Here is a 22,469-nt window from a genome sequence, read left to right as displayed (position 1 = left end):
GCTCATTGTTTAAGAAGCCTTTCTCGTGGATAGTCGAGATTTTCTTCTGATGATGCAGAGCACAGTTTTCTGCAAAACTTAAAGAATTTCACCTTATTTTCTTGACACGGCATAAGCCGAAAAGCCTATATCATGTCTATAAGTATGGGCCATGAAAGCATCAATGACAGCGTTATCACTATGACGTGAAATTTTTAAGAAATGTTAAAAAGAAGACGCTCTTACTGCAGAACTAAATTATAACACTAAAATGCTCTTGGGTATTTAGAAAAAAAAAGAATTCCAAACAGTTTTACAACACCAAAAATTAAAAATCAGAAACAAAACAGAAAAAAAAAAAGTCAGAAAATTCAACTCGCCGATAAATATTGATGACTTCTTTGAAATGTCCTATTTCAGATGAATAAACATGTCAAGTTTCACATTCTTATCTTGAGTAGTTTAAGTGTTATTTACAATGGTATCGGAGTACACGATTGGCATGTTCAACAATGGGATCGAACCTGGCACATGTGTTGTAGTCAGAGTGACAAGGTGATGAAAGATTATCATTGTTCACAAGATGAAAGAATCTCAAGATCAATTGGAATCTGTTTCTTGAGAACATATTTCCAAACCATGCAATATAACGGGAGTTTGAGACCCAATAAGAAAATATGCTTGGCCTTCTGATTACACCCATTTCCAACAAAACAGCAATGAAAGCCTTCATTAATTCAATGTAACTGGATGCCACTGCTGTGTTCTGGCATGTGGTGACAAGGCATGACTTCTCAAAAAACTTATTACCATATCTGTAGTTATGAGGTTTCATAATTGAGCCGTGAAAAACAAATTAAAATACACTAGTGGTTTTACATCTGATGAAGGGGCGTGTCTCGGGACAGGAGTCTCATAATAACCAGGTGAGGGTTGGTATTTTGCATCTTGATCTACCTGAATTTCATGGAAAACTGGAAATTATTTTTGTTTGATGTTATTACAGCTGTCATCACTCAGTTGGTAATTTTTTTTTTTTTTGCTAGTGGCTTTACGTCGCACTGACACAGATAGGTCTTATGGCGACGATGGAATAGGAAAGGCCTAGGAGTTGGAAGGAAGCGGCCGTGGCCCCTTAATTAAGGTACAGCCCCAGCATTTGCGTGGTGTGAAAATGGGAAACCACAGAAAATTATCTTCAGGGCTGCCTCTAACCGCATGGCCAACTCGTCCGGTCAGATGGTCATTACCACTTTCACTGTTTACACGCAGACAATGAGCATGTGGTCGGGTGTTTAAAAAGAAAAATCACCATTATCACTCCCAATAACACTTTCATTTTCCCCTTCTTCACGTGTTGGAGGAATGACTTCATCCTCTTCTTCACTTAAGTTATTAATATGTACAGCCAGTTTGTCATCGTCAACAAAATCACTTCTCCCTTTTACTCATGCGGCACGGAGATCATACATTGTAGATGAACACAGACTTCAGAAATTCACCGCATGATAATGAATGAATTTAAGCACTATCTAGCAGCGTAGTTAAAATCTAATGGGCATTCTCTATGGACTCGACCCATAAGATGTTATAATACCAATATAAATGGTCCGTTATTGGACATTATAACTGGCACTCTACAGGTTAAATCTGGCTTTTGGTGTTGTGTTATTCTCAGTTTATAGCTGAAACTCAGAAAGGGTATTCTGGGTTTTTAATTATGCCAGCAGTTAGGTTGATGGATGAGAATTATCCTGTACTGAGAGGTTCAGTTGGTTAATCATCTTTTTGAGCCCAAGTCTGTGGGTTCAAATCTGGCTTAGGTCAGTGGTTTTTAAAGGTAACATTTCCCTGTCATTGGCTTCTGGCACATTAAAAAACTGTTGCAGGAAAAAATTCCAACACCCCAGCATCTGTTAATATCTAGCATTTAGGACAGACTTGAAACAAATAATATTACGTGCAAGCTGACTGTTGTTTGAGCTCGCCTAAGGCAACAACCTATGTACAATTCTACATTGAAAGAATTCATTACAGCTATTTCAGTGATCAGTGACCTGTTCGATCATACCCTTTTCTCAAACATACAGAAAGTTCCAATGACTGCCAAACAAGAATCCATATTCTGTTGCATAATAAAATTTCTTATAAATTCATAAAACAATAATGGATAATGGAAAAATGAAGTGGTATTAACAGAGTAAAGTGTATGAAAAGATTATTTTTGTAATAAGTTGGTAAGACTGTACAAGACTGAGATTTAAAAAGTTACAGGGCCTAGACTTAAATTTGATTGCATAAAAATAGGGTAGCATAAAGAATAGCTGTGCATTACAAAAAGTTTCATCCCAATGGCTAATGACCTTTAAAGTGATAAACATACAGGTACTTACTTTTATTGATAATTGCTACTATAACTTGAGAAGAGAAATTCAAACAGGAGTTAATTAGTAAGAATCAGAAATGAAAAAAATGCATGTTTCCCATCACTATTAAACATGGAACTCAGGTTCTCGATTTACAAAAGGTGTTCAATGTGACCACTATTAGCCTGAATGGATGCTTCGCAGCAATGAGGCCAGTTTCCTCATGCATTCTTACAGGTCATGATATCATTTCTTATTGAGACTACAGCATCAAATACACACTTTTGAAGGTCTTCAGGGTCATGTATATCACTCCTGTACACTAGCTCCTTCATATGGCCCAAGAAATAAAAATCCTTGAAGTTTAAATCAGGGCTTTCGGCTAGCCATTGGACTGGACCATTTCAACCAATTGGCCTGAGAAAATCGTGTTTAGGTACTCCACATTGACTGAGAAATGTGAGGGGGCACACCACTGTAAGGAAACCAAATAACTCTTCATATATGCAGAGGAATTTGCAAGAAATGTGCAGAGGAATGTCATCTAGAGCAGGGGTTTCCAATTTGTAAGGGCTCGAGGGCCATTTTGGAAACCTTAGTCATGTTCGTGGGCCGCACTTCAATAGGCCAATTCTTGTAAAATTCTGCAAATAGTACAGAAGCACCATTATGAAATAGCATGCATAGTTCAATTGAAATGAGGGTTTGATCATTTTAATTGCTTAAAACATTATTTTAAAATTGCATAAAAGAGTGAAATTTGGAGCCGGGCTGAGTGGCTGAGACGGTTGAGGCACTGGCCTTCTGACCCCAGCTTGGCAGGTTCGATCCTGGATCAGTCGGGTGGTATTTGAAGATGTTCAAATACATCAGCCTTGTGTCGGTAGATTTACTAGCACGTAAAAGAACTCCTGTGGGACAAAATTTCGACACCTCGGCGTCTCCAAAAACCATCAAAAGTAGTCAGTGGGACGCAAAAATAAATTATTACTTGAAATTTGGATTTTAAATGTTTTAAAATAAAAAAAATTAACTGTTGAGAACAAGTTAATACTTGAAAAGAGGAACTGGTATTAAAGAATAATTCGTTCTGACTTGGGTCTATAATGTGTATAAAAATTAATACATTTTTGAACGAGCTAATAAATATTTTTGTGACTTTTCTTAACATTATTTCTTACAGTGCTCTCACGGGCCGCAAAAATGGCTTCGCGGGCCACCATTTGGAAACCCCTGATCTAGAGCCTCTGATAACGTTCCAGTTAAAAACTGCAAATACTATTGGCCTGTCAAATGCTGTTTGATAAAACAGAAATAGATTATTGAGGGGGAGGGGCTAAGTAAGAGACATGTAAACAAGGCTCCGGAAGGGAAGAAAGTGCCTACACCTGGCTGTTGTCTGGATAGAACATAACACACATGGATTTGCTTGTAAGTCAGTCTTTGAGGCAGTTGCTTCCCCCTCCACAGCCAAACAGAAAACTTCTCAGTATAGGGAGGGTTATGGGATGAAATAAAATAAAGCTTATCGCTGTGCTGAGAAATAAATGGCAAAAGAAAATTGTGCAATGTGGACTGGTGACGCACTCTTAAGCGAGACCTCCAGCCACATGCTTTGATACTACAAAGCCATCTTACTCGTTTCATTTTAAAAGAGACCCCGATATAGAACATGACAACATCTCATTCATTATTTCTTGACCTCAGTGTTTCAAGTGGAATTGTTATCCCAATAATAACACTTCTGTTAGCTCATGTATAAGAAAAATGTAGAGGAAAGGATACTGAAGTGATTGATGGAGGCTAAGATTGAAAGAAGGAGAACAAGGGGTAGACCTAGACCAAGGTGGTTGGACTCTATAAAGAATAGTAGAATAAGGAGGAGCCTGGATTTGAATACAATTAAGGAGCAGTGATGATGGATAGATAGAGGAAGATGGGAAGGTGCTAGTAACATCCCTTCGTTTGGGAGCTGGAAAAGGAAAATTGATGATGATCCAGTATGTAGCAGTATGTGTACTAAAGGAGCCACCAGCCCTCACAATTCTGGAAGATATACAATCCATTAAGCTGGAAGCATATTGCTCTACTTGCCTCCAGGAGACATACCTTAGAAAGCATAAGACACTATCGATCTTTCGTGCTGTAGTGACAAGTTTGTTCTGAAGAATGTATATTCCTTTATGCAATTATAACGCATTTGGCAGTCATGTGATGGAGTTCATGTTATAGTTTCCATCTATACACGTATCACATAGTACTCTTGCGACTCCTGTCTAAACATTTTACACTTACTCTTGCCCAAACTTTCTGATCGTTACCACCATCACTCTGCAGGCGGGTTCCTTAATAGTGGAAGCAGCTTGTTTCTGCTAGGTCTTGACCATTGACCTTGATAGTGAATGTGTTTGAGTTGGTTTCAAGATATTCAGTCTTATTAACACAGGTGCAGGCTGAATTGGCTTAGGCAGTACTCCATCTTTGAAAACAGTCCTACAGTTCCTCTGGTGGTGGTTGCAAGTAGGATGTCTTCAGCATACTGCAGTGTATAAGGAACTCCCATGCCTGTCACGTGGGATGGTACCCATAACAACTTTGAAGAGCAATGGTGACAAAGCCCATCCCTGATGAACTTAGACTATTACAGGGAATCTCTTATGCTTGTTGCCTAGTCAGCAGGGGCATCATTATTGTCTACAAAGGCATTGAAGAATTTAGACAGATATTCAGGTACGATATAGGAGTTCTTTCTGCTTTCAAACATCATCTGGTATATTATCAGGTCTTGATGCTTTTGAGTTCTTCATGTTGTAATAGCATGGAGTACTTCATCTTAAGTGATGCAGATTAATAGTCTTGAACAGGGCAAATTCTGTGCAATTACTGGATGTAGGAATTCTTCTTTTGAAATTTAAAGTAGGCCTACTGCTGCTACCTTTTCAGGATCTGGTTTCACTTCTATAGCTAAACAGCTAATTGACCTGTATCATACAATGGTCTTTCATTGACGAGAAGGCTGTACCTATACAGTATGTGTTTTTAACGTGCAATTATCCATGTTGGATTTATACTTAGTACTGTAGATTTTTCGTGCTTAGATTGTGCCATAATTAAACATTGTCAATTCAATGTTTATAATACTTTTAAAAAATTTAGCTTTACATGTAAGATATTTATTGTAGAATATACGTATTTGTTTGTTGCTTGAATATCTAGTCACAGAAGGTTCTTTCTGTGAATTCTGGATGCCTCTGATCCATGCGCTGTGTATATTTTGGTGATTGACATGGGCAGGAGTAGTAGGTCAAGACTAATTTAAAAAGAACTGTACAAAAATCACTGTAACATGGGTAAAATTTCAGGATCAGTGATCCCACACATGATTTACTGTAGGAAATCAAAATAAAAATTTCATTCTTTCAGCTTTTGCAGCTTATCAGATATCAGTGAATCCAACTAATTTAGCCAACTTATTAAACTGATGGATGTTAGCTTCATGCCATTAAAATATTGAATTTGAGACATTTTTAAAAAATCTGCCTCGGAATTTGTGTCCAGGTAGTGTAATAAAATTATTTTTCTCTAAGGTCTCCTTTGTTTAAGTCAGTACATTTCAATTTTGTCATCTCCTTTCATTGTTCAACTAGAATTCTTAAATGTTTCATATAATCACACTGTAATTTGCACTGGTTTCGGGAAGTTGGAAGATAGCCAGTAGAAAAATATTCTGCCTTTAATTCCTTTTCTCCATCACTGTGCATTTGCCTTGAACTTGTCCTTGTAAATTTAATTTTTCTTGTATTCTTTTCTCTTTTAAATATTAAAATTCATTCTACATTTTCAGGTGCCTCAGTAAGTGAAGAATTAAGTCAGCTTGCCCTCTATTTAACCAGAGAGCTTCGAAGTTGTGGGATCTTAACTTTGTTACTGCCAGATGTTGCAAAGAAATCTTTGGAGTCTCAGTTTATACGTAATGATGAGTTAGGTATACCATACACAGCTGTTTTAAATGACTCATCGCTCAAGACTGGAATAATTGGATTGCGCAGTCGAGATACTACCCTAAAAGTAAGTTTGTTGCAGATTTACTTAATATATGGGGGTGTAATAGTCAAATGGTGTAGTCACTGGATTTTCACCAAGGTAGCCATGGTTCAAATTGCGGCCAACGCATGTGTGATTTTTGAAAAGAAAAGTAGTGCTCCTATGATCACAATACCAACAGTTGCATAAAACTACAAGCTTGCTCTTTTTTTACTTAATCTGTTAATCTGTTTATTATTCTTCCAAAATCTATATAAATACAATGATAATTGTGTCTTCACACTTCAAATTTTTGCCTCATACTTTATCGACAAGCTCTTTCTCTATGAGAGCTTCCTTGAAAGGAAGCAATTGAGCCACCTTATTCAGTACAGTAGAAGTCCGCTATAGCGAGTACGGCATATTACGAAAACCCCATTATAACGTCAGTTTTTGTATGCCCCTTTGAAATTCCTATATTAAACTGTGTATTATCCTTCAGTTACAACAAGAGCCCTATCACTGACACATCCGTTATTACGAGCGATTAAGCATGCACAATTTTTTCCATTACCGATATTTATGCACCCAGCCATTATATTACATGTGATCAATCATCTTCGGTGTCGTTTCCTTGCTATGTCCACTAGCGAGCTCTCTCGTTGACATTTGAAGGCGATCTGGAGTCAACTAGTAATACCCGTTGATTGCTGCTCTCAAAAAAAAAATTAAAGTGAAAGAGGATAACGCGTTTTCATAATAAATGCGTAAATGACATGGCCGATCCACCTATTGCAGTTGTTAACTCGTTACAAATAAAGGCTGAAGCAAACGATCGCTTAATTTTAATGTTATATACTGAAATTAAGTAAGAATGTGATACACCAAGATATGGCAGAGTATATCACTGATTTCAGAGCATTATTTTCTCATGTCTAGTTACATTTCGGAAAGGCTATTCCCATGTAAATTTGTAGCGAGGAGGTTATCATTTCTCTATTTGTGCTTGAAATATGTTTTCATGATACATTTATAGTTAGGTGACGCTGTTTGAAGAAGAAAACTGAAACGTTTGCCACATAGGCCTCTGGATTGATACTGTATTTGTTTCCGAATGAAATTAAACATACACTTTCACATAGTATCGGATTTTGAAAAATAACAACAAGTATGCCTTAGTGTGGATATCATGCACAAAAACACAAGTTTTGAAAAACTGATTGCGTTTTGTACCAATTTTAATGTGTATGGGGTTTTTGCCTACTTTTACGAAAATTCGGATATAACGACAATCCGCAATAGTGAGTTATGAATTCTTGCTATAACGGACTTCTACTGTACATTTCTTCACCATTGCAACCCTGGTGAATGGTCAGTTTGATGTACACATTCTGTTCTCGCCTTATCACATCCATTCTGCACAAATCCTGACTCACTACTGCTTTCCCATCGTCCTGTGTATGGTACCTTTCCAACGCACCACCATCTCATGCTGTGTCCATGTACTATGAGTGTCATGCATTCCAGGACAGGTGGTGGTGGTGATTATTGTTTTAAGAGGAAGTACAACTAGGCAACCATCCTCTATATAACACTAATCAGAGAGAAAAAATGGAAGGGGTCCGACACTGCTAAAAATGAAGGTATCGGCCAAAGGAAGACAAGGGCCATGTAGGACATGAAAATGAAAGACTCCCTAGGCCTCCGTACGTAATACCGCCGGGGTATGAAAAGAACAAGAGTTGACCAAGGGAGGTCGGATAGGATAGATGGAAGTGAGGAGTCTGGCACAAGTAAGTGGAAGCCATGCCAGGACTCAGCTGAGGGCCCCGTGGTCGCCAACCTGTGCTCCAAAGTTTGGAGCCCCTGAGGCCCTTTCCAGGACATATGACCCTTGTATGGTAGCACCATGCAAAATGTGAAGAAAAAATATAGTTGCTATGACATGCCCCATTCCTCATATAACAACACAGTTATTTATGAATTTAGATATTTATTGCCGAGTCGATCACTGGCAAGCATTGTTGATGTGGAAATGTCGTTCACTTGTCACGGTTACAAACTAACTGGTGACGATGGTGGTTGTTGTGATTGTTTTAATAAGCTGCGTGGTTATTAGCTGCTACTGATCAAGAATATAATGAAGATATATTTTGAAATAAGAAGAACCGAGCTCGATAGCTGCAGTCGCTTAAGTGTGCCCAGTATCCAATATTCGGGAGATAGTGGGTTCGAACCCCACTGTCGGCAGCCCTGAAGATGGTTTTCCGTGGTTTCCCCATTTTCACACCAGGCAAATGCTGGGGCTGTACCTTAATTAAGGCCACAGAGGCTTCCTTCCCACTCCTAGTCCGTTCCTGTCCATTGTCGCTGTAAGACCTATCTGTGTCGGTGCAACGTAAAGCAACTTGCAAAAAAGAAAAAAAAAAAAGAAATAAGAAAAAATAATTGTGGGGGCGGGGGGTGGAATCATAAAAAGGGGTGGGGTAGTTTGGTTAATATTGTGATATTGCAGAGCTGTAAGGAAACAAAGTGTGATATCCCACTATGTCCTACATATCAACAACAATAATAATAGATTGACTGTTGTTAGTTGAGGTGTGCTTGTCTCTTCCACTCCGTCGAATGGCAGTACTTCTCTAATTACAAAAGCTAATCTGTCAGTGATGGGTACACAACAACCTAGCTGGAGAAAGATTAAAGCAAAAAGGTGTAGTAATCTCACGTTACAAAGAGTGCTCTTCTGGACCTGAGCTCTAGTTGACATCCAAGATGGGAAGATGCCAGGTAAATGGACTTCTGCTTTGAAAGAATCACCTAATATAGTTTGATGGATTTGGGTATAGATGGGGATTGGAAGATCATTGTTAGGTGTTCTACAGGTACTGCAGTGACTACATAGCCGGTGTTTGGGTTTCAGTGCAGCTTTTGAGGATTCTGAACTCATGCTTCACCAGATTGAGTTGAGTAGGAAGAGAGTTGCAAAATTTGGGATCTGTGTGGAGAAAGTTAAAAACTTGTTCATAGGTGTGAAATCTATATACTGGAAATTGTGATGTAGTTTTCTCATATAAACCTGTGCAGCTGCAGATATTTAGGTTGCAGTGGATTTTTTGGTGTTGATGTTGAAAATAACCTTACCTTTCAAGAAACAAGGGAAGTATTAGATGCATTGGTTAACAAAAGGTGTCGCAGTATAACAATAAATAAACAAATGAAATAAATACTTGTAACTCACAAATAAGATAGGCAATATAAAAATATATGCATACTAAAGGTCTTTTCTTCTCTAATGGCGGGCAGCCTACATGCTGTCAGGGGAAGCGGGGAGCATGGGGCCGACCAATCCAGCACGACGTGAGAGGCCGTTAAGGGAAACAGACAGAGGCCACTAATACAACGTTGCCAGGAGCGCCCGCGCGCGTGTTTAAGTTGTGTTGAAATGTACATAACTTTGAAATACAGAGCTTCGTATGTTATAGTTCGAGTATGGCCTGTGGATGAGTTTTATTTTTTTATTTTTCACATTTTATTATATCTTCGATGTAGTACGATACGAGTTAATTAACAATGCATATAAACAGTGCATTGACAACAGACCGAAAAATAATTCGTTCAAAAGTACAGAGTTACACAACACACTTGTTCAGTGTCGGGTATTCACCTTTACGTAATACCGTAACTGAGGAGAGTTCTTCTTATTACATCTTTATGGAATCCGTCGATTGCCTTTGTTATACAGTTCCTTTTGATTCGTTTGCGCGGTGATTGAAATGATATGGAACCAGATGACTGGGTAGGTAATGCCTTTACCTTCCTTTATTATACACTGAACGGTTCGCGTACTAACTTGACAAGCTTCCGAGGCTCTCTGCTGCACTTTATACACACTGACTAAAGGGCCATTATTTTCTGCTTCCTTTTGAAAAAATCCATGAACATTGCTGATCACTTTTCTACCCTGGCTCCTTATCTCCTTCCTCTTCGCCATTGTAAGATATATATAGTGCAGTTATTACATACTACAACATTGAGCAATGCAAATAGAAACAAACTAATGTTGCATCACGTGTCATGAGCACGCTAATCGAATAATGCAGTAAAGGATGCGGCAAGAATTACTCATAAAACAAGAATTATCTTAAAACAAACTCGTCAAGCAAGCTCCTTGTAATACCCACACGCACACCGCAAGGCTACTCGGCAACACAGCAGTTCGGAGAGCGAAGTGAGCGCGGCAAACTCCCCGGGAGACTGAGTAGTTCTCAGCGCCAACGCCAGGCGATCTTTTACCTGATTGGGCAGTGACATACTGCCCGCACCCCACTTCTCCTGACAGCATGTGGGCCGCCCGCCATCAGAGTAGAAAAGACCTATAACTTTTTCTATACACTGCTCCAAAAATAAATTTGGTCCTCTTCCTTTCTTCGACATTCCTGCTTAAACTGTACAACTGCAGTTGAGATGGTAGCACGCCAGTGAGTGGGATCTACTGCAAGAGTATGCCAAGTATTTGGGTTTATATCTACTCTTTTCATGGTCTGTTTAAGTTGATGCTCATATCGCTTCAGAAGAGCATCGCTTCAGAAGAGCACCACAAGTCCTCTTGCCAGTGCTGAGTTCACCGTGCAGGATTTTCCAGAAGAGTATGCTGTCACTCATTTGATGGACATGGCGAGTTGGCCGTGCGTTTAGCAGCGCGCAGCTGAGCTTGCATCCGAGATATAGTGGGTTCGAATCCCACTGTCGGCAGCCCTGAAGATGTTTTTCCGTGGTTTCCCATTTTCACACCAGGCTGTACCTTAATTAAGGCCACGGCCACTTCCTTCCCACTCCTAGGCCTTTCCTATCCCATCATCATCATAAGACCTATCTGTGTCCGTCCGACATAAAGCAAATAAAAAAAAAAGACATGGCCTGCCCATCTAAGCCAGTGACTGATGATTGCTTCTGTACCATTTAGCTGTGCTATCTCGAGAACATTTGTTATATAGTCATCCCATTTGATGTTCATAATGGACCTATGCTTTTTTGGTGAAATCATTCCAGTTTCTTAATCTCCTGACGGTGTAGGGTGCAGGTTTCACACCCGTAGAGTAACATAGAAATAACGAGAGCTTGGAACGTTGGAACACAACTTTTTTTGTGTAATTCTTAATTATTTGTCTGTAATACTCACTGTGCCACATGGGCAGCCCCTATTCTGTTCTCCATGTCCTTCTCAGAAGTACGGTGTATTGAGAAAATACTCCTGAGATACGAAAAATGATCTACTCTTTCCAGAGTTGTGCCAGATATGGTGATATCAAAATCTGAGACACTGGTTCCAGGAGCAGGCTGAGCAAGCCCTTTGGTTTTCTGAATGTTTACAGTCAGGCCAAAACGTTTCTATGCTCTGTTGAAGCAGATGACAAACTGTTGAAATTCTTCAGATGTGTGAGCTGGAGAAGCATTGCTATCTGCATATTGGAACTCTGTAACCCGCGTAGAATAGGTTAATCCTGTAGAACAAAGTCTGGCCTGGTTAAAAACCTCCCTTCACACCGATATTTAATTTGCTCACTTGCATTGTTTGCAGGTGTTGTCTTCTAAAGGATGGCTGCCAGGTACAGAGCAAAAATTGTAGGTGCAAGTACACATCCTTGCTTGAGCCCATTTGTAATTGGAAATTCTTCTGTTATATCATTCTGATACAGTACCCGACCAACCATATCATCATGGATTAGGCCAACAGAATGTTCAGGACATCCAAAGCACCTCAAAATCATCCATATAGCATTTTGAGGAACTACAAAGGGCACTAGGAAAGTTTTGCAATATGCATAAACGGTTAGCTGGACACCCCTGTTATGGTGAGGGATGAAGAGGGGTGAAAACCGGTCTAGAAGAAAGCAAGGCACAACCTTCACACCGGTTGTTACCAAGCAGTGGGATTGAAAGCAAGTTAAGATGTCAGTGTGGTCTAAAGATGAATTTTGCACAATTATCCGCTACAATTTTGTCGTGGATTAACTGATGACCGGTGCCTTGAGGAAATGACTCCTGTGCTGGAGAAAGACTGTCCACATCGGACAACAATTTTCTGGTGGTACAAAGGGTTCCAGAGGGGAAATTTTGGGGTTGAAGACGATCCTCGTTCTGGGTGACTGACTGAATCAGTGACTGAGGAAAACATTGAAGCTGTGAGGAAAATGTTACAGCAAGAGAGGTGGTTGACATATCGGCTGGTAGAAGAGGCCCTCCACATCCCTGCACCAGCTATTCATTCAATTCTACACGGCCATCTCCATGTTAGAAATGTTTGTTCCCTTTGGGTGCTCCATTCACTTTCAGAGGAACAAAGGGCACATCGAGTGAAATGGTGCCGAAAAATGCTAAAAAAGATTGAAAATGGGACTTTGCATAACATCAGTAGCATCGTTACAGGTGAGGAAACTTGGCTTTGTTATTATGATGTCCTAAAAAAATCCCAGAACTAGGTGTGGCTGTTTGAAGATGAGGGTACTCCTGTGCCTGTGCGAAAGTCAAGGTCAGTGAAGAAAAGGATGATTGCAGTATTCCTCACTAAATGGGGCATCTTGACTCGGGTTGTGCTAGAAACACAAAGGACAGTTACTGCGAAGTGGTATAGTGAGACTTGTCTGCCTCAGGTCATTCAGGCTCTCAAGCAGCTCCGTCCAAGGTCACGGCTCAACACTTGGCTCTTGCATCACGACAATGCTCCAGCACATCGTGCTAATGTAAGAATGGATTTTCTTGCCAGATCAGGGTTGACTGTGCTTGATCACCCTCCATACAGTCCTGATCTTGCCCCATGTGACATTGCACTCTTCCCAGAAGTGAAGATGGAGCTGAAAGGGCAGCGTTTTGCATCTGATGAGGAGCTTCTGGCAGCATGGAATCAAGAGTGTGAAAATGTAACGAAGAAAAGTGGCAGAGTTGGTTCAGTGACTGATTTCGACGTATGGTGGAGTGTATTGAGTGTGGTGGAAATTATTTTGAAAAATCTAAAGCGTTCACTCACATTGCAAAACTTTCCTAGTTCCCTTTGTATATCAATGGCCTTTACAAGATCATAGAACACTAAGAACAGAGTTGTTCTCTGCACCTCTCCTGCAGTTGTCTTGTGCAAAAAAATTATGTAAATTGTGCCACAAGAGGCTCGAAACCCACACCGAGATTCATGTAGTATCCTCTCAGAAACAACCTGAAGTCGATTCAATAAGATTCTAGCAAATATTTTTTTCTGTTATGGAGAGCAGGGATATACCATAGTAGTTGCCACAGATGTTGTGATTGCCTTTCTTAAAGATTGTAACTATGCTGGAGTTTTTCATGGTAGCAGAAATATACTTGGTTTCTCAAACTAGGAGATTCAGATGGAAAAACCTAGTTTTTAGAGGTGAGCCTCCACTTCAAATGAGTTCAAGAGGAATGCTGTGTGATCCTGAAGCCTTTCCTATTTTCATTCTGCTGAGAGTTTTAATAAATTCTGGGAAGGTTGGAGGAGTGTCCATCTAAGGTTGGGGAGTATGTTGAGGAACATGCAGAAGAAAATCTTCAACAGCAGCAGAGCTACGGCTTTCAGAGTTCCTGATGATGAGCGGACAGGAACATACAGCTCTTTCAGCCCTGCATAAAATTTGCGTAGGTCCCTGACATCTGAACTGAAGTTTCTGTACTTTTTTGTTGCCACCAGTTGTTCTTTATTTGCCCGATTTCAGAATGACACTTGTGTTTTAGTTCTTGAAAACACATTTTCTTATCTCTGGAGGATGGATCTTGAGAAATGGATAGATAAGCATCCCGTTTAGCATTGACTAGGTTCAAGATTTCTTCATTGTTATCATCAAACCAGCCTTGTCTCTTCCTATCCTCATAGCTTTTTGTGCAGATTCTGTAGTGATATTTTGAAGCATGGTCCATTCACATTCTTCATCCTTAGTGTCGATTGGATTGTGAATTAGGTGTTCTAGAACAGTGTTTTGGTATTTTGAGGAAACAGTATTAATTTTTAACCCTCTTGGAGCCAGGAGCCGATCTGGTCGGCCGCTCACTAGCAGCTGGAACAGGCCAGAGCTCCGCCTGCTCTCTACTACTGTAAAGTGCCAGGCTGTTTTTAGTAGAATTACGTGCATTTTAACATTCGCGTATATCTACCAATGTATGTCAAATACCGGCAAGAAATTTTCTACACGTCGACTACATAAAATAAACAACTGATTTAGAGTGATATAAAGAATTAAAAAGTATTATTGTTGATATTATGGTTGTCGATAACGTTTACTTTTAGGAAGAGAAAAACATTTTCGCACTTTCTCTCTCAATATCTACTTTGAAAATACCATCTACGATACAAAAGAATATACGTGATAATATAGAATTTATTTCTAAATATAATTATATAAAATAATTACTTTGAATGCGAAAAATAAAAATATAAAAAATTAAAATTCAAACGTATGTCCCTAATGAAGATAAGACAATTTTACTCACCAATAAAATTCATGTATATATCGATGTATGGCAGACACTTAAGATAAATTTTATATGTGTGGACTAGATTGTATAAAAATAGTTCTGAGTTATTAAAAATTTAAGAATAATAGTTGAGATTATAGTTTTTATTTTATCGGAAATCCCCTTTTCTAGTTTTCTGTTCCAGTATCTATTAAAAAAAACATTTTACAATACAGTATGCGTAATTAAAACATCTATGGCACTAAAGCCCTGATGGGCCTTGGTCTTCTAACCGACCGCTGCTCAGTCTGAAGACCTGCAGTTTACGAGGTGATGCATGGTCAGTGAGACGAATTCTCTCGTTCATTATTAATGGTTTTCTAGACCAAGGTAGCTCTCTTAGCCTAAGATCTCTCCTCGATTGTCATCACTTAGGGTCACTTAGTTTGAGTGGACCTCGAACCAACACTCAGACCCAGGTAAAAACCGTTCACCTGTCCGGGAATTGAACCCATGACCTCCAAGTGAGAGGCAGGCACACTACACTTGACCCGCGGGGACTGGCATTTACATAATGATAGAGAATTCATTTATGAACAGAATAATTGCTTTGAACAAGAAAAAGAAACACAAGAAAAAAAAATGCAAACACAAATTTATTATATCACTTGTAAAAAAAGAAGGAAAATGACAAAATAAATTTACTCATCGAAATTTTTTGAGAAGAAGACTCGTCACCGCTATATAATGTTGTTCAAAGTTTGAGACCACTGTTGAAGCACTTAAGGGTATTTACACTAACACTAATAGGAACAATAAAAAGCGCAACGTAACTACATATAAAATCTGTGTTTTTTGTTCAAATAGAACTTTCAATATATTTTGTTTATTTAGGGCACTTATGAAGAGCTGCACATTTAGTATGCAGGCCTTTATTGCACTTGATGCACACAGTTTGCGACCTCTTTCTCTGTTGCGGAGAGCTACATACAACGCACCGTCTTTCTAATTTACCTGACAAAAGTTTTACGCCACACACAGGAATATTTGTGATAATCTTTTGTCTATTCTCAAACCATTCAGCACTCAGAGATTCAATTATACTGGAGTAGAACTGGGGACATGCAGTTTCCAGCACCAGAACCACAATGGACTGACAGAGACTCAGAATACATTTAAGTTTTGCATAATATTATTTTAATAAAAGACCAAAAGCTTTTGGTACCATTTTACATATTATATGCCATTTTATCTGCAAAATATGATTGTGACAAATGTTGGATGATGTATGTTATGTCTTTATAATAATAATACTCATATTTACAATAATGCATTAAAACCTCGTTAACACAAACTCGCCTAATACGAACACTGAACACTGTTAACATAAAGATTTGGTCCCAGCAAGGAGTATTGTCAAACCATAGTTTATTTGGATGTTAAGCTGTGAGAAAGTGGATTAACATTGAAATTTCTAGGTGCAATTAGATCACCAGGGCAAATAGTGCAAACTCACATAACTTTTTCATTCTTCTCCGCAGGTGGTATTGAAGTGTATGACAAGATTCATCTTCCAAGCATCAGGTGCGAAAGACCTCCGATTATCACTTAACACATTCTTGTAAGAAGAGGAGCTCCTTTCTACGTCACAAGACGTTATTGGTGCATATTTAAATAATATTAAATCACTGCCATCGAGTATGCACTCATCTTGAAATGCACTGGTACCTTATCCTCTAAGAACATAATTTCTCTTGCACACACAGCGAAAACCGTCACTTCGATTGAGCACATTTTTGAAGTTTTATTTTTACACTGACGCCAACTATTCCATGTGATTGTTGTGCTGAATGTTTAAAACTTCTCATAATTTCAATACTTGCATGAATTTCTAAGCTAGCAGCTTCTAAACGAGTAATTACACCCAATATAATTCCAAAGTTCGACTTAATATATGCCAGACAAACTGTTGGAAAACAATTCCTGCGCAATCTTGATTGAAGAGGCAGAGTATTCCACTTGTATTAACTACAGATGTGATACGGAAAAGCAGTTTTATGAATACTAGTTCTCATTCAGAAAGTTGACGATGATTTTACACAGCTACAGCTGTCGCCAAACCATCGAAATATGACCGAAATATGACGTTTCTACGAAAATAGCTCAAAATATAACCTTATGACAAAAAATAGCCAAAATATGCATTTATATGACAAGTAAAAATCACTTCATTGAGACGATAATCACCTGATTTTCACCAAAATCCAATCAGGCAAGAAAATAGAGACAAAGAAAAAATATGACTTTTCCTAAACATCCGAGCCCTCGTCATAACTGTACAATGCACCAGTATTCTATAATAATGTACTGAAAAGTGATTGATATTCTAACTCGTAAAATTGGGTATTCATATAACACAAATTCCTGATTTTCCAGTCGCTTGGCTTTTGCATTAATGAGGTTTTACTGTATTATATGTTGTTTTGTTGTATATAATATTTATTTTACTTGGCCAAGCTCTGTATTGGGGAGAAGAGTGAGTTCGAACCTAACCGTCAACTGTTCTCAGAATGGTTTTCTGAGGTTTCCAGTTTTCATTTCCAGGCAAATGCTGAGACAGTTCCTATTTATAAGCCACAGCTGCTTTCTTCCATCTCCTTACCCAGTTTCATTCACCATCATTCATTCAGTAGCTCCTGAACTGAGGTTGGTATCAGGAAGGGCATCTGGCCTAACATGCTATGAATTACCTCACCTCATCTCCAACCATGTATCAGGAAATGGGACTGAAGGGTAGGAATACATAAGTTTGAGTATTTAATTCCTTAAAAGAAGTGAATATGAGGGTTGGTGTCGTATGACTATACTCTTTTGGGGTTCTTTGTTTGATAATGTTATTATATACAGTTGCCTTGAATCTGAAATTAAGATCAGCTTTCTTTTTCAGGAACAGCTCCATTGTTCAGACCTTAAACTCTACATGGAACGCTTGCTGAAGAATTACTGAATCCAGCAATTGGTGCAACTGTTGGTTGTTATGATTAAATTAAATGTTCAAGAAGAAGCTGTGGCTCATATCGAGCAAGTTGGCTACACAGTTCGAGGCGTGTAGCACTGGCTTGCATTCAGGAGATAGTGGTTGGAACCTCACTGTTGTCAGCCCTGATGATGGTTTTCTGTGGTTTTAGATTACCACACCAGCCCTGTCTTATCCCGTCATCACCATAAGATCTCTATGAGTCAGTGCAACATAAAGCAAATAGCATTATAGCTTTAGTCCATGTTCAGATCCCATTTATATTCTTTTCTCATTTGAACTTATGTTCATTTCTTGCTTTACAGAGGCTATGGATGTGATTGGTGTAAGAACATTTGCAGATCATATTTCTTTTTTGCATTAAATTACAAGGGTAAAATGTGGGCTCAGGACATGAACATAATGTGAATGGCTGGTCTAAAGGAACATTAGATTATTTTTTATATAATTTTTCCACTAGTTGAAGAAGGGTATGGGGATGATCTGAGTGGTTAATAATCTATAAAAGAGCTCTTGTTGAGCATTTGCTTACATTATGGAAAAATAAATACTTAGATTTTAAATACAGACAAACCCACTTAGTTTAAGTTTGCTGTAATAAAGATTTCCCTGTTGAATTCTTTTACTGTTCTCCATGTCCAGCTTTGCATCCTGAATAATTTTGCTTTCGAAACCTCGTTAGTGCGTTCCTCATTAACACGTTTTCCCGCTTAACACGTTGTAAATTTGAAGTCCCAATTCTCATCGTATTATATCCATATAAAAATACCTCACTTATCACGTCGCAAATTTTTGCTATTACCACTTAGTAAGATCGCATTTTCTTGGCCCTGAAAATGTTACATGTCATCCCTTGTGGAAGGAACATGATTTCCAACTCGGGTAAGAGCCCTCGCCACAGTTGAGTGATAATGGGAAAAGGCCTTGAATTCTTGAACTTCACAGGGTAAATTCCACCTTCGGGGAGCAAGCCATTAGCCTCACAAATGCTCAGTTTTGCTTGCCGATTAGCAGTGAAACTGTAGAATAATACGAGCCTGTCCGTGCTTGTATTTCACATTCCATTCAGAAGTTAGAAATGTAGTACCGTATTTACTCGCATATTAGACCCCCTTTTCCCCCCACTTTTACAGCCAAAAAAGTAAAGGGGGTTCCAATATGCAATAATCTCAAATTTTGTGCAGTGAACACATGACTTCTAGGCTATAAAGAGGTATAAATTATACCTGTAAACATTATACACCATTCTTTAACAAACTTATGAATGTGTTTAAGTTATACTGGCTATTTTTGATGGAAGAGAGTATTTCTAAATGTAAAAAAGACAATAAATTGAGAACACTATTTTTAGGCTTAAGCCTATATATGAAGTAAATATAGTCATTTTTAGTTACTCTTATATCACGTAATTCGTTATATCTCATTAATTCCTCCGATTAGTTTGATGTCAGGAAGGGCATACAGTCGTAAAAACTCGCTACGAAGATTCGTCTCGCTTCATACTTGATCCCGTAGAGAAAAGGGACAAGTGTATCATATTACGCAATATTGATACAAAGTAACTTAATAGCCAGTTATTTGTCTCTGTGAGTTGAGCAGTAGGCCTATCACACAGTAAACCTGATCACCGCTTTCATTTGAATTATCGTCTTGTGTCACCAATCCCTGCTACCAGCGTGTCGTCATTTCAAGTTGATGTCATCTTCACTGCCATCTTGTCAGCCATAGCAGCAACAGCCCTGCAATCGAGAGCATTTAAGGTCCCGTCTTTTTGAACCTTTTAAAAATAGTTTTGTTCCTGACTATAGAGTCCAAACAGTGTGAATATATTTCCAAATGGTTTCTGGAGATGGTCTTTTGTATTCCCAGTTGGTGTATGTGTAGCAGAAGCCACTCTTTTCGAATAAAGCCGTGTAGAAAACATACCAAACCACCAGCCACATAACTAACGAATGTTATGAGTTGTACTTCCGAATGTAATACATAGTGACTGGAAACATTCTTTTGATATCTGCAGCTGTTGAAAGCCAGACCCCTTATTTTTAAGTATATTTCATGCTTGTTCTCTACATTTATCATATCAGGATTTACCTGAACAGCTGTAAATGAGACAAAAGAGACCACATTGTTTAGGTTTGCATGACGGAAAGAATAAAAAATAAATAACAGGAAAGTTTGCCGCATTTATGGATATTTACAAGTGTGGTGGTAATGCGTTTTATCATCATGATGTTTAATTTCGTATGTTCATTGTCTCCATTTTTTATTAATGCATACCCTAGTATGTTTTGTTTGGTGCCTCCAAAAATCGTTAAAAGTAAGTGGAAACATAAAATTATACATACTGTACATACATGCATACAGTATCATTATAGACTATTATGCCTTTCAGCATTCAGTCTGCAAGCCTCTGAGAATTTACTAAACGTCGCCACAATCCTCGATTTGCAACTAGTGTATTGGCCTCATTTAGTTCTATACCTCTTATCTTTAAATCGTTACAAACGGAGTCTAACCATCGTCGTCTTGGTCTCCCTCTACTTCTCTTACCTCCATAGCAGAGTCCATTATTCTCCTAGGTAACCTATCCTCCTCCATTCGCCTCACATGACCCCACCATCGAAGCCGGTTTATGTGTACAGCTTCATCCATCAAGTTCATTCCTATATTAGCCTTTATCTCCTCATTCCGAGTACCCTCCTGCCATTGTTCCCACCTGTTTGTACCAACAATCATTCTTGCTACTTTCATGTCTGTTACTTCTAACTTATGAATAAGATATCCTGAGTCCACCCAGCTTTCGCTCCCGTAAAGCAAAGTTGGTCTGAAAACAGACCGATGTAAAGATAGTTTTGTCTGGGAGCTGACTTCCTTCTTACAGAATACTGCTGATCGCAACTGCGAGCTCACTGCATTAGCTTTACTACATCTTGATTCAATCTCACTTACTATATTACCATCCTGGGAGAACACACAACCTAAATACTTGAAATTATCGACCAGTTCTAGCTTCGTATCACCAATCTGACATTCAATTCTGTTGAATTTCTTACCTACTGACATCAATTTAGTCTTCGAGAGGCAAATTTTCATACCATACTCATTGCACCTATTTTCAAGTTCCAAGATATTAGACTGCAGGCTTTCGGCACAGTCTGCCATTAAGACCAAGTCGTCAGCATAGGCCAAACTGCTTATTACATTTCCACCTAACTGAATCCCTCCCTGCCATTTTATACATTTCAGCAGATGATCCATGTAAACTACGAACAGCAAAGGTGAAAGATTACAGCCTTGTCTAACCCCTGTAAGTACCCTGAACCAAGAACTCATTCTACCATCAATTCTCACTGAAGCCCAATTGTCAACGTAAATGCCTTTGATTGATTTTAATAATCTACCTTTAATCCCATAGTCCCCCAGTATAGTGAACATCTTTCCCTCGGTACCCTGTCATATGCTTTCTCTAGATCTACGAAACCTAAACACAACTGCCTATTCCTCTTGTAGCATTTTTTGATTACCTGGCGCATACTGAAAATCTGATCCTGACAGCCTCTCTGTGGTCTGAAACCACACTGGTTTTCATCCAACTTCCTCTCAACGACTGATCGCACCCTCCCTTCCAAGATGCCAGTGAATACTTTGCCTGGTATACTAATCAATGAGATACCTCGATAGTTGTTGCAATCGTTCCTGTTCCCTTGCTTATAGATAGGTGCAATTACTGCTTTTGTCCAATCTGAAGGTACCTTACAAACACTCCATGCTAATTTTACTACTCTATGAAGCCATTTCATCCTTCATCCTTCCCACTATACTTCACCATTTCAGGTCTAATTTCATCTATTCCTGCTGCCTTTTGACAATGGAGGTTTTTTTACCATCCTTTCCACTTCCTCAAGCATAATTTCACCATCATTTTCCTCCTCCCCATGAGCTTGGCTGTTTGCAACACCAGCAGGATGATTTCCTTTTACATTGAGATGATGTTCAAAATATTCCCTCCACCTCTCCAGTGGTACCCTGGGATCTATTATGAGTTCACCTGAATTACTCAAAACACTGTTCATTTCCTTTTTTTCTCCCTTCCTAAGATTCTTTATTACTGTCCAGAAAGGTTTCCCTGCTGCTTGACCTAGCCTTTCCAGGTTATTACCAAAATCTTCCCATGACTTCTTTTTGGATTCAACAACTATTTGTTTCGCTCTGTTTCTTTCATCTACGTACAAATCCCTGTCTGCCTCGGCCCTTGTTTGGAGCCATTTCTGATAAGCCTTCTTTTTACATTTACAGGCTGCTCTCACTTCATCATTCCACCAAGATGTTTGCCTTTTCCTATCTTTACACTCAGTTGTTCCTAGGCATTCCCGTGATGTTTCTACTACAGCATCCCTGTATGCCACCTATTCACTTTCTATATCCTGAACCTGCTTACTGTCTCCTGTTTGAAACTTCTCACTAATCATATCCCTGTACTTCTGTCTAATTTCCTCGTCCTGGAGATTTTCTACCCTTGTTTGCAGACAGATTTCACTTTCTGTACCTTAGGCCTAGAGATACTTAGTTCACTACAGATCAGATAGTAGTCTATATCATCGAAA

The 22,469-nt window shown here is 38.8% G+C and overlaps 1 protein-coding gene across 2 annotated transcripts in view; it reads left to right on the top strand.

The window, feature by feature from the left end:
• The window catches only part of PolG2 (DNA polymerase subunit gamma-2, mitochondrial), a 48,920-nt gene extending 30,438 nt beyond the window's left edge, over nt 1-18,482 (top strand). For both annotated transcript variants that reach the window (XM_068228330.1, XM_068228329.1), the window contains 2 exons: nt 6,190-6,413; nt 17,776-18,482. In XM_068228330.1, the coding sequence (XP_068084431.1) occupies nt 6,190-6,413; nt 17,776-17,835 (284 nt within the window). In that variant the 3' untranslated portion in view covers nt 17,836-18,482. The remainder of the gene's footprint in view (nt 1-6,189; nt 6,414-17,775) is intronic.
• The last annotated feature ends 3,987 nt before the right edge of the window (nt 18,483-22,469 follow it).

This window comes from Anabrus simplex, chromosome 6 (genome assembly GCF_040414725.1).
Source record: "Anabrus simplex isolate iqAnaSimp1 chromosome 6, ASM4041472v1, whole genome shotgun sequence".
NCBI lineage: Eukaryota > Metazoa > Arthropoda > Insecta > Orthoptera > Tettigoniidae > Anabrus > Anabrus simplex.
This window is presented reverse-complemented; position numbering and strand designations above follow the sequence as displayed.